Raw genomic sequence first — 13967 nt, 5'->3', positions numbered from 1 at the left:
ACGATGAATTTCACCATAAAGACGATGAATTTGTCCATAAAAGACGATGAGATGCAGTAACGTAGCAGTTCAGTGAGTATACGGCACAGATAACTGAACGACTGTGCTACACGCTGCGAGTCTTTCATATAGCACTTTGTGGCTTGGTATGATTGTGTGTGCACCTTCAGGAGGATTTGAAACATAATAAGTCTTACCTTGCCAAAGCTGCCTTTGCCCAAAACTTTGAGGAACTGGAAGTCCTCAGCCGCGTATTTCCGAAAGCGTGGTATGGACGTCGCAGGTGGCTTCGGTCCATCCTCCAGCGACAGAGCGGGGTTGTTGGCCAGAGGGGAGCTGCCGTCGCGCTCACTGGCCACCGATGGCACTGCGGATCGAAGCACAGATCTGTAGACTGCATTACAATAAATCACATGCGACGCAAAGAATTGTATCAATAATGAATTAATGCATGGTTCATTGAAATGTCACAAATATTAACCGATGAATCACATTTCAAAATGGCACGTAAGTTCTTAGGCTAGTTGACAGCATGTTGTTGACCAGAAGTACCCAACACTTCCTCCGACTATGTGGCAGTGAAGCTGAAAATGTGTTCAGCCAGCGAAACGAAGCCACCAGAAAACGAAGCCACATTAAGAGTATAACGATATAGAATTAGGTTGTTTAACTAAAATTACACAGCATCAGAATTTTCTCATATAATGAACCACACAACGCAATGAATTTGTAGACTGTCATTAGATAGGATTGTACATTATAAACATATGCTTTTTCCAGAAATATTCAGTTATCAGATAACTCCCAGAGTGTCAGTGTTGTCAAGACCGAGTGATAATAAAGAAATTAGACTACTGAATTCACCACCGATACATAAAATTCGAAATGAAAATTTGCCCTGCGCCACAAATGCATTTTATTTAGTTCGTACCAAACTCAGTGGAAAGTGAAGCAGTTTTAGGAAGGAAGGAATATTAGAATGTACCGTTCTGACGACGACGAGGTCATTAAGGGGGAACACAGGCTCGGACTGGGAGGAGAAATCTGTCGTGTCCTTTCAAAGGAGCCAATGATTTTGGTGAATCACGGAAAAACCAAAAACTGGATGACTGGACGAGGATTTAAACCGTCGTCCACCTGAATAGGAGTCAAGTTTCTTAAAGCAAGGTTCAAGTTCTATATGAAGGTCATCACAAACTGTGCATTAGCTCAGATGGGTAGGATTGGGGAACGAAATCAGCTGTGGCCGTTTTTCAGGAATCATCCTGGCCATCAACTTAAGAAACAGAGGGAAACTGCAGGCAACCTAAATGAAGAGCGACACCTGGTTGGTATGTATTTCTAAACGTACTGCTTTATTTAGGTGCATCATGAGAATATTAAGAGCCTTAGTTACATGTATTCTGTTGGTTAACATATTTGGGTATGAAGTAAGAAAATCTACGTTAAGCTAAAATTAACATTTTCTTCAATTATGTGTCACATTTTTTTCAGTGACTCTCGGTACACCTTGCCTCTCTTAAAATTGGCAACTAACGTAGCTACAGTGAGTTCTCTAAGCACCATGCCCCCAAATAGAAAAAAATGGTTTTTGGATAGAGGCAGTCCCATTTACATATCACCCGGCGTCACATATCCTTATGTTTGTGAACACAAGGATAGTTGCCTGCGCTCTACGAATGTAGTTGTAACGCAACATTGATGTTGTTTATTCTAATTACTCATAGAGACTAATAACGACTGGTTACTACCCAGAGGGTCCAGCTCTTCTGAATTATTTTTTTCAACAAATGAACTCAGTGCTACTTGAAATAAAAAAAAATCTTTTTAGCGACAATGTTACTGGTTCCGTTTAGTGCAAATCCGCCTTATCAAAATTCGGGAAGTGTCTAGTTAAGTTATGGAGCAGAAGTTTAGTTGACATCACAGTACCACGAAAGTCTTGAGTATGAGAGCTTACTACACTGAAGCGCCAAAGAAACTGGTATAGGTACGCATATTCAACTACAGAGATATGTAAACAGACAGAATACGGCGCTGCGGTCGGAAACCCCTATATAAGACAGCAAGTGTTTGGCGCAGTTAATAGATCGGTTACTGCTGCTAAAATGGCAGGTTATCAAGATTTAAGTGAATTTGTCTTGGTGTTACAGTAGGCACACAGCAATGGGACACAGCACCTCTGAGGTAGCAATGAAGTGGGGTTTTTGCCGTGCGACCATTTCACGAGTGTACCGTGAATATCAGAAATCAGGTAAAACATCAGATCTCAGATCTCCGAAATAGCTGCGGCCGCAAAAAGATCCTGCAAGAACGGGACCAACAAACAGAAGAGAATCGTTCAACGTGACAGAAGTGTAACCCTTCTGCAAATTGCCGCAGATTTCATTGCTGAGTCATCAGCAAGTGTAAGTGTGCGAACCATTCAACGTAACATCATCGATATGGGCTTTCGGAGCCGAAGGCCCACTCGTGAACCCTTGATGACTGTACGAGACAAAGCTTCACGCCTCGTCTTGATCCGTCAACACCGACATTGGACTGTTGATGACTGGAAGCATGTTCCGTCAGATACGACTCTGACAGATGATATGAACAGAAGCCTCCTGTCTGGTCACCTGCATCCATTCATATCCGATGTGCATTCCGAAAGACTTGGGGAATTCCAGCAAGACAATGCGACAACCAACACGTCCAGATTTGCTACAGAGTGGATCCAGGAACACTGTACTGGGTTTAAACACTTCCGTTGGCCACCAAACGTCCCCAAAATGAACATTATTGAGCATATCTGGGATGCCTTGCAACGTGCTATTCGGAAGAGACATCCACGATCTCGTATTCTTACGGATTTATGGACAGCCTTGCAGGATTCATGGTATCAATTGCCTCCAGCACTACTTCAGACATTAGTCGAGTTCATGCCACGTCGTGTTGCGGCACTCCTGCGTGCTCGCGGTGGTCCAACACGATATTAGGCAGGTGTACCGGTTTCTTTGGTTCTTCAGTGTAGCTTCTATGAAGTACTTTAAAACGAACCGGCATCACGTCGCATATTTAGACGCTAAAATACGTGGTCCGTGGAACCTGGGTTGAACGCCGCAGGCACTAATTGTCATTGTTATATCAATACTTTTATAAAATTTATTTTCATCATTATTAAAATCCTGGGCTTCTGTAGCTAGTTATATGTGGATGTGGTAGTGAGCTATATTTGTGGCGAGGGGGTGGGGAGGGGATGGGGGGGAGAGGGGGAAGAGTCGGTGCGACTCCTTTTCAAACCCGCCCCACTCACAATCGAAAGAATCAGGCATCCGTGCTTCAACTTCGGTATGGGGAGAATTATTTTCGAAGTTTTCTGCTAGCATATTTACCTCTCTCTCATTTTTTGTATGAGGACTTTCTTCTTTATATTCAGTTCTCTATACGGCAAATTGTCTTAGAACTTGATCGTTTCCGGTCCGATCACGACGAGTTGGAAATGAAACACGAGGACTGCCGAAAGGGAATATTTGAAAAGGGACTTATAAATACATGGGATGGCCCTAATGGAACCCAGTTCCTCATTGTCTCCGTTTCGTGAATAGGTGGGTGTTTAGAAATTCGCAAATTACCACTGTTTATTTGCTAAGAGTCACGCATTAGTACCTCTCTTCACGGATGTGAGGGCTTCTACGATGAGCTTCTGGTTCACTCCACACAGGTGCGGCATCAGCTTCTCACACTTTCTATGGCAGTTGACGTCACAGTCTGGAAATAAGCACAAACCTCAGCGAATAAATACACAAAACATATGTGACAGTTACGTCTTCTTCATCAAGCACTCTTTTAGTGGCGATGCAACACTTTCGCTTTACGATCGTTTCCCGCTACGCACAGAGGTATCGCAGCAATTAAGTAACGAAAGCAAACGCAATTTAATTCCCTGTGGAAGATATCACGTTTTAAACAAAGTATTTCATGCTGAATGTATCTCTTATGCTTACCTTAATTTCGTAATCCCTTTCTTCTACGCCATTATAAAACTCTAGTTTCAGTAGAAAGATACATCCGTAGCATCCGATGTCGCAAACAGTCTAGTGAGCCGGAGGTAGGCAATTCGAATCTTAATGATGAAAGAAATTATCAGGACCAATATGCCGACAAGGGTGGTAGCACACAGTTCGAGAAAATCACACTGTGTGACCATGTTCTGAATTAAATCTCAAACATATGTCAAGTATCTCACTGAGTGAAACTGAACATATGAATTACTCACTTGGTAGATGGCGATGTAAAGCTCAACGAACAACTTGGTCCTATTAGAGGGGACAAGATGTATGTGAAAATGGCTCTGAGCACTATGAGACTTAACATCTGAGGTCATCAGTCTCCTAGAACTTAGAACTACTTAAACCTAACTAACCTAAGGACATCACACACATCCATGCTCGAGGCAAGATTCGAACCTGCGACTGTAGCGGTCGCGCGGCTCCAGACTGTAGCGCCTAGAACCCCTCGGCCACACCGGCCGGCCCAAGCTGTATGTCGACGCCATATCTCAGTCCTTTCCTTTCGTTTAATTTCGATAGCAACGCAAAACACAGAACTACACTGCACTCATCGCAGTCATCGACACGATACAAAAACGCATCGGATATTTAACAGGAGTTAGATAGGAAGTAATATCAAGCCACCTCCAATAGCATCGTGTCAAGAGCTCAATGGCGATGTTCTACGCTGTTTCCACGTTCAGCAAAGAATCGGCAATTCAGTCTGTTGTAACCATCACTTAATATCACAGCTCTGTAATTCATACTAATGATAAAACTATAAAACCGTCGTGTCTGTCTTTGAACACGCTAATCTCCTAAACTACTAGACGAATGTTCATGGTGGTCTTCACTGGTAACCTGAACGTAACCTGGTGCAATGTATAGACTATTTCATCAAATACAGATCACGGAAAAAAATTATCGTAATTTAAATTTTTAAAACGACTTTGGGAAAAATATTTACTCTGAAAAGTTATTTACTCATTGACGTCTGAATTGTATCATATTCTGAAAATGCTGTTATTGTTTGGTATGCTCTACATAATAAGATGCATCGTAATAAATACAGTGCTTATACAATCCTCAACGTTTTTAATCCTTACTTCCATACTAACATTATTAAATGCGGAAGTAATTCTGCGTGTTCCGCTTTCATGACTGACTACGGAACCGTTTTCATGACATTTGGCATGGAGATTTCTTGAGCCCTCAGAAAGATCATAGACTACTTTAAAAAGAAAAAAATCGACCTCTAAAGTGCGACGTAGGGGATAGAAAACATTTTCTTACATTAGTGAAGATAAATTATGTTAAAAATATTAAAATTGTTGCATAACGTCCACATTTTATGATGTATAGTTACTTCACTAGCAAAATCCATAGACGCACAATCCTGCACACACCCCTCCACATGCACTGTTCGACAGCGGTCCTGGCATTCCGCCGCATCATGTACTGAGGCAGCGGAGCACTGGGAGATGGGGGTGGCTCACATCGCTCGCTATGCTTATCAGTAGAGGCAGACATGCGAGGGTAGCTAACATTATTGCATATACACGAGCTTACGTATTCACCATCACTCAATAGAACTACTGATAACGCGAGTGCCGCCGTGGGTAACAGTTATTGTTTGAATAAATGTATTTTCATGACGTGTGTGAGACAATCACAACAGGAGAACTGAACATGGCATCTCACGTCAGTGTATCATCACATAAGCACAGAGAGACCCACACACTCAAACGTCACCGTGCCTCTTGCTGATGCTTCTACTTCTTTTTACATTTATCTTCGTTTGGTTCTCATAATTATGGCAGTTTAGTTATCCTGCAAGTATCTGGTTTGTTCTATAGCACTTTTTTCCTCCCTAGGACTTTATTTTGTGAGTATGAGGTGAGGCCTATCACCAACACCCTCCCAACCTCCAGGAACATCAGTGCCGTTGTGAGAACTGCAGCATCACCATGCTAAACAGGCCATCAAACTTTTCAAATAATCATTTTGTTTTACCATTCTGCATTTCATTCTATCACACATATCAGTATGGTTATTGTTTCTGCAGCACAAGTATATATTAGGGCTAAAACACAACTATTTAACTGCTGCCAGTACATTCCATACTTTGAAGTAAAACTAACGCAGCTCACAACAGGAGAGGAACTTTAATGGAAAATGAGTAGCTGTTTGTTCGTGTATTCTGCTGTTGACCTGGCGACCAAGAAGGCATTATCGATAGCAATGGAATGTTTTAGAGACTGACGAGATGCTGGACATCAACCCTGTCAATCAGATGTACGGATATGTCCACAAAAAGCACTACATGACACTAGGAGAGAGATCCTCCTAGACTCATTGGAGTGTGATACTTGGATGTGAGACTACAGGAGCGAGACTTTGCTGCTAGATCTGATGTCTGATACTTCAGTCACTATTTGGTCCTCGTTCTGTACGTGTCACCTGTCAGACTCGTATGTGGCGCATCAGGGCTTCTCTGTGTGACAATAATCAACAGGTCATAGCCAGTAGACATCTACTCAAGCTGACACACACCGGCCGCTGCCCAGGAAGGCCTTATGATTCTCATGCACATCCAGCCAACAGACCTACCACACATTCAATATGCACCTAAGCATTCCAATCACAGTCAACATGCGAATGTTCGATCCATTTCAGAATAACAACACTGTGAACTGAAACTTTTCATTAATATTGTGAATACAGTAGTCGTGGTGGCCTACCAACAGAGCACCAGACTCCGTCCCTGGAGAACCAGCCATCAACGTATGTTCACCATCATCTTCACTTTTCTTCTTGTGAAAAGTAGTACATATGCTAATGTAATTACTATCTCTCATAATGATGTCCACCAAAACTTGTTTACATTTTAAATTTTACACTGAGTTGTAGCTTCTGCATCCCCAAAGATATCCACTGCAAATTTATAACTAATTCCAAAGATAGTTTTTATGTAGCATCTAACATTTAAGGCTAGCTTTCAATGACAGTTTTGTTGCCAGCTACACGTTCAATTTTTTAATATCTTATCGAAATAAATGTGTCGAATACAACAGAAACTTGAATTTTTGATGTAGCTTGCTGATTAAAACAAGATGCTAGTTACGTGTACAGGGTCTCTCTTGAGGAATGGTTAATAATCAGTGATACGACAGGAACGATCATTCGAAGCAAAAAAAGTATAGTAAACATGGGCTATAACGTGCACGTGTTAAGAGTTACGAGCACTACTTCGTCTTCGTTGCTGTGAAGCACATCTCTTCTACTGCAAACTCTTTGCTTTTTATCTTTCGAAAACACACAACAAGAAAAAACGTCCAGCAATCACTGGCTCTCAAATGCATATGTTAAGAGTTGCAAGCACTTGTTCAGTAAAAGAGATGCGTCTTCATAATAGCGAAGATGAATAAGTGCTCATAGCTCTTCAGGTACGCATTTTGGAGGCCTTAATATACTTTTTGCTACGATTGATGTTCGTCTCATATCCCTATATACTGACCATTCCTCCTAGGACACCATGCAGATCATGAGTAAACTAGTGGTGGACACACTGTCATGTATGTGTGCACTCCAGAGAAACTCTACAAGGAAAATAACTAGATCAGTGTTAGAGAAGATAAAGTGGGCTGGATGTCCAAGACCATCAGAGATATTTCAACATCTGTCGAGTGTGCATCCGACAGGGAAATCATGGAAAACCTAAATCAGGATGGCCGGACGCGGGATTGAACGGTCGTCCTCCCGAATGCGAGTCCAGTGTGCTAACCACTGAGCGCGCGCGCGCGCGTGTGTGTGTGTGTGTCCTCACAAGATCCTCCACTGATTTCATGGAAATTAGGAACAAAAACAGCAAAATTCATTAGTATTAGCACTGTGCGCTTCTATCTCCAATAGGAACAGAGCCCCTGCCATATAGGCTGCTCTGCATAACAGATGTATTATGTGGATAAAGTCTCAGCCTGCCTCATCGACCAACTTTGCAGGGTAGCTTAACCATCGGTGGCAAGAAATGGTTTACCAGCCCCGGATGTGTATGAATATGATTGGCTTTTGATTGATCTCTTTTGCAGGGCCTACACCTGCGAATTGGCATGGCTAGAAGAAGGCTGAGAGGCAAAGCGGAAGGATGGACATAGAAATGGACTATGAGGGGATGGACACAGAAAGAGGACTGAAGGGGATGGGCATAGGGAAGGCAGAGGAGGAGATGGACAGATAGAGAGGGTGTGGAAGAGAGAGAGATTAGATGAGGCCAAAATGGATAAGGACAGAAGAGAGGAGGATAAGCTGGCAGGAGGAGAGGGGGAGGAAGAGGTAGACAGAGGTGGGAGGATGACGTGGACGCCAGACATTAGGGAGCAGGAGGTGTGTCTAATTAAGCAGTCAATGCATACACAGGCAAGTTTTCGGGGAAGAGTAGTAATTAAAATAAAAACGGGACAAAAAAAACAATTTGCATAAAGATCGTGGTTTTATATGCAAGCATTGTAGAAATTGTGTACTGTATGCAGGAAATTTTGGAAATTTGTAGTAAGGTCCTATGGGACCAAACTGCTGAGGTCATCGGTCCCTAAGCTTACGCACTACTTAACCTGACTTAAACTAACTTATGCTACGGACAACACACACACCCATGCCTGAGGGAGGGCTCTAACCTCCGACGGGGGAAGCCGCACGAACCTAAATCGGGATGGGCGAACGCAGCCTTCAACCGTCGTTCTCCCGAAAGTGATTCCAGTGTGCTAACCACTGCCCTACCCCGCACGGTCTTTTAATACTCTTTGAGTATTACGCCCTTTAATATCAACCACGTCATTAAAACCCGAAAGAACATACGTGTACAGATTCTTTAAGGAATCGAGCAGGGTTAAGAATTTGCACAGAAGTAATAATGAGCAGCGGACACTTAACATACATGTGATCTATGCACGACAGCTCAAAGAAATGAGAAACAGAACGTCGGCCATGACGACTACTGTGACGACATAAGTTCGTTTAGGGGACCGGATTTTCTGTGGGCCCCAGCCCGTGTGCAAGGACGTCACACAGATTTTGGTTGGCTAACCGGGTGAGATCTCTCTCTCTCTCTCTCTCTCTCTCTCTCTCTCTCTCTCTCTCTCTCTCTCTCTCTCTCTCTCTCCCTCTCTCTCTCTACGCTAGATTAGTTGTACAGTGCTGCCAGCACGGTTGGAATTTCTATTAACCCTGTGGAATAGTAAATTACATACTATTGACATTTTTATAAGTCTACGTACTTACAAAGGAATGGTCCAATCCAATAGGTCGAAACCTACCCTAAAATACTTCACACAGGAAGAATACTCCGAAAGAAATGGACCGCCAAAGTTTTAACTGCTCACGCGCACTGAAAGTATTTTTCTAAAAAATATTTGAGATACTCATTTTCGCCCAACGAAGAACCGCCTATAACAGCAAATTATACAGCTCTTTCTTCCTGGTGCGCGAATCTGCGAGTAAGCAGACATAGCCGTGGCAAGTGAACATGGCGCTGCGTAGTGCGACATCCACAGCGGACAAACGTGACTTTGAAGCAAATTATCTCAAATAATTAATTTTTGAAGAACTTGCATTTTATAACGACAGCTAATCCGTTGGAGATGTAGCTATTACATAAATTATTAGCAGGGGAAAGAAAATCAAGGCGGTGCATGATGTTACATCACAGATGTTTTCCATCAATTTGGACTTCAATATATTGACATTAAATAATTTGTAACATTTTAGTTACACCAAGCAGCAGGCAACGACAGTCAACTGCTGTTTGTGTATGAGAAATCGGTTGGAAACTTTCCTCATGTCAGCACGTTGTAGGTGTCTCCACCGGCGCCAACCTTGTGTGAATGCTCTGAAAAGCTAATCATTTGCATATCTCAACGTCTTCTTCCTGTCAGTTACATTTCCCGTCTGTAGCACGTCAACTTCGTGGTGTAGCAATTTTAATGGCCAGTAGTGTAAAATAAGGTGATGGAAACTGGCAATCCAATAATAAATGAAATTTAAAAATACTGGTCCTCTGATAAACCAGAAATGACAAAGAGCTATCGGAAATTATACTGTTCGACAATTTTCTGAAAAACGCTTTACACTGTCGAAAATTTTCCTTATCGAGAGGCCGAATCACGCTATTCGTTCCACCTCGAATCCCAGTTACTAGAACAATATTTCCGTCCTCCTAGTAGAGACCGAGGTTGTAATGTTCAAGCCAAGAGTCCAAAGAAAACAATGAATTATTTTTTGTAAATGGTACGAAGACCTTTTGGATGTAACACTAAAAATTATTCTCTCCAAATTTTCCAGACTTTGCTACGTCAATTACAAAATTTTCACAACTAATGAGTTTTTTATAATTTTTTGTTCTAATATGCCTAGAGGTTCTTGAGGACGGATACCACGGTGCGGAAACAGTAATCCGCTCTCAATATCATTGGTATTGTTATATACGAATGTGTCATAGCATTGATCGACTGCATATGCGATTGTCGTTTTTGTTCGAAATGATAAAACGCGGTTTGCACGCAGTTTCTCTACGAAACGTGACTCATTGGATGTATGCATAGCATTTTAGGGGATAACAGGAAGCTTCATCTTCACCTCAGCTACGAATTTCGCTATTATATTGCCTGTTAATGATATCTTCTTTACATGTTCACTTGAGGTTAACTTCGTGATTTTGTGACTTCATTTTCTGTATAATTTCCTAAACTTGTTTAAACAAATCGAAAAAGCCTGTGAATCAGTAACTTTCATCTCACTTGCAATTCAGAGTACACAGTCTCGTAGATCTTCCTCAGCAACGGTGCACGGACTCCCACGAGCAGTTCTAAATCTTTCGAAGAGTTTTCCTGTCACATTTTTGTGAGTTTCATTTAGTTGCATACTCCTTACTTCGTGTAAATATTTATTCTATTCGTACAATTCATCTTCAGATTTTACGCGACGGTACGTAAGTTTACGTGATTTCTCCCTCCATTTAACTGAAAGATGTACAGCCTTTTCTTTGTCACTGAAAGCAATTACTGTATATATTTTCTTTGGGTATGGTAACCTATCTATTTATGATCCCGACTTTAATTAGTACAACATTCATCGTTCGGATGAAACTTCAGGGAATCATCCGAGTAATTTCCTGTTTCCTATAATGTTTCCACAATTTCTAATGAAATGTCTACATCATTTGAATGAATGTCCGAGAAATTTACTAATAAGTGACACGCATGTGGGTCTTCAGGAGAACTAAGTGATTTAGACAGCATACCATGTCTTTCATATTTCATCTTTGAAGCTTTGGAAACTGCACAAAGATACGATATTTCATCAAAAGTATCCGAACACGTGACTGAAACTGACTTACAAGTTCGTGGCGCCCTCCATCGGTAATGCCGGAATTCCATATGATGTTGGCCCACTCTTAACCTTGATGACAGCTTTCACTCTCGCAGGCATATGTTCAGTCAAGTGCTGGAAGGTTTCTTGGTGAATGGCAGCCCATTCTTCATGGGGTGCTGCACTGAGGATACTTATCGTTGTCAGTCGGTGCGGCCTGGCACGAAGTCGGCATTCCAAAACATCCCAAAGGCGTTCTCTAGGATTCTGATCAGGACTCTGAGCAGGCCAGTCCATTACAGGGATGTTATTGGCGTGTAAACACTCTACCAAAGGCCATGCATTATGAACAGGTGCTCGATCGTGTTGAAAGATGCAACCACCAGCCTCGAATTGCTCTTCAACAGGGGGAATCAAGAAGGTGCTTCAAACATCAATGTAGGCCTGTGCTGTGATAGTGCAACACAAACCAACAAGGGGTGCAAGCATCCTCTATCAGAAACACGACCACACCGTAACACCACCGCCTCTGAATTTTCAAAATGTTCAAATGTGTGTGAAATCGTATGGGACTTAACTGCTAAGGTCATCAGTCCCTAAGCTTACACAGTAGTTAACCTAAATTATCCTAACGATAAACACACACAGCCATGCCCGAGGGAGGACTCCAACCTCCGCCGGGACCAGCCGCACAGTCCGTGACTGCAGCGCGTGAGACCGCTCGGCTAATCCTGCGCGGCCCTACTGTTGGGACTACACACGCTGGCAGATGACGTTCACCGGGCATTCGCCATACCCACACCTTGCCAACGGAATGCCACATAGTGTACCGAGATTCATCACTCCAGACAACGTTTTTACACTGTTCAACCGTCCAATGTTTACGCACCTTACACCAAGGGAGGCGTCGTTTGGCATTTACTGGCCGCTCGAATATGAAATCACAGTTTTCTCACATCCCGCCTAACTGTTATAGCACTTGCAGTGGATTCTGATGCAGTTGGGAATGGATTCTGATGCAGTTGGGAATTCCTGTGTGATGGTCTAGATAGATGTCTACCTATTACACATTACGAACCTTTTCAACCGTCGGCGGTCTCTGTCCGTCAACAGACGAGGCCGGCCTGTATGCTTTTGTGCTGCACGTGTCCCTCCACGTTTGCACTTCACCATCAAATCAGAAACAGTGGACCTAGGGATGTTTAGGAGTGTGGAAATCTCGCATAGAGACCTATGACACAAGTGACACCCAATCACCTGACCACGTTCGAATTCCGGGAGTTCCGCGAAGAGCCCTATTCTGCTCTCTCACGATGTCTAATGACTGCTAAGGTCGCTGATGTGGAGTACCTGGCAGTAGGTGGCAGCACAATGCACCTAATATGAAAGACGTATGTTTTTGGGGGTGTCCTGATACTTTTGCTCCTAGCTAGCATACACGAAAAAACCAGAAGGAAAATTAATTCAGTTGTACCTTCTTTCTTGACCACGATACCGCAAACTCAACTGCTAAATAAGTTGCAAATTAGAGTGAACAATGACTGAAAAGTGTGTCAGAGAAACTAAAACGGAAACTGAAATTCTCTTTACAAATTACAATCGTGCTGTGTCCTGTTGTCTGTTTACCAGTCTGCCGTGAATCAAGGATATGTGCCCGCCGTGTAGCGCATACGCTGTCTGCTACAGCTACAATAGGGGTATATAGTTTTCCAGCCGCCTGGTGAACTACGACTTTGCAAATATTTTTGAAAAAATGCAGAAAATATCCAGTGTGCCTTTGCAGCTAAAATTTTTACTTTCTTTCGCTGAATTTTTCTGCGTGGAAAATTTCAGGGTAGGTCTCGACATGTCAGATTGGACCATTCCCTTGTGAGAGGGACGCTAATAGCTGCCCTTTTCTTATGTTACATATAACCAGTCGGCAAGTGGAAGTAGGATGATGAGAAGGCGCTGTAGAGCAAAATTATTTCTTTTTTTATGTGGGTGCCATATAAAGAAAAATAGAGGATTCCGGAGATAAGAAAACTTAGAAGGCCTTGATATGACAGAAACGCGGTCACTTGTGTAAAGACAGCCAGTAGTAGCAGGCAATTAACTAACTGCGTGAAACGTATTCCTGTTTTATACATTACAGGTACTGTATACGCTGAACTGCTACCTTGCGACGCTACCACCACTCTCACAAACGTGTACCGCAGTTAACTGCAGTCTACATCTCCAGGGATACTCCAAAGGCCACCGTACGGCGCGTTGCGGAGGGTACCCTGTACCACTATCAACCATTTCCTTTTTTCCTTTCCTGTTCCACTTGCAAACAGAACGAGGGAAAAACGACTATCTATATGCCTGCCTATGAGTCCTAATTTCTCGTATCTTATCTTCGTGGTCCTTACGCACGATGTATGCTGGCGGCAGTAGAATCGTGTGGCAGTCAGCTTCAGACGCCGGTTCTCGAAAAGAACGTCGTCTTTCCTAAGGGGATTCCCTTTTGAGTTTCCTAAGCATTTCCGTAACACTTATGTGTTATTCGAACCTACCGATAACAGATCTAGCAGTCCGCCTCTAAACTGCTTC

General features: G+C 42.7%; 1 protein-coding gene across 1 annotated transcript in view; it reads right to left on the bottom strand.

The window, feature by feature from the left end:
• The window catches only part of LOC126298441 (titin-like), a 171230-nt gene that overhangs the window by 97742 nt on the left and 59521 nt on the right, over positions 1-13967 (bottom strand). Inside the window, exon 2 of the mRNA XM_049989769.1 lies at positions 198-367. Within this exon, the coding sequence (XP_049845726.1) occupies positions 198-367 (170 nt within the window). The remainder of the gene's footprint in view (positions 1-197; positions 368-13967) is intronic.

This window comes from Schistocerca gregaria, chromosome X, assembly GCF_023897955.1.
Source record: "Schistocerca gregaria isolate iqSchGreg1 chromosome X, iqSchGreg1.2, whole genome shotgun sequence".
NCBI classification, from domain to species: Eukaryota; Metazoa; Arthropoda; class Insecta; order Orthoptera; family Acrididae; genus Schistocerca; species Schistocerca gregaria.
The sequence above is the reverse complement of the archived record's forward strand: the minus strand, read 5'-3'. Positions and strand labels throughout refer to the sequence as shown.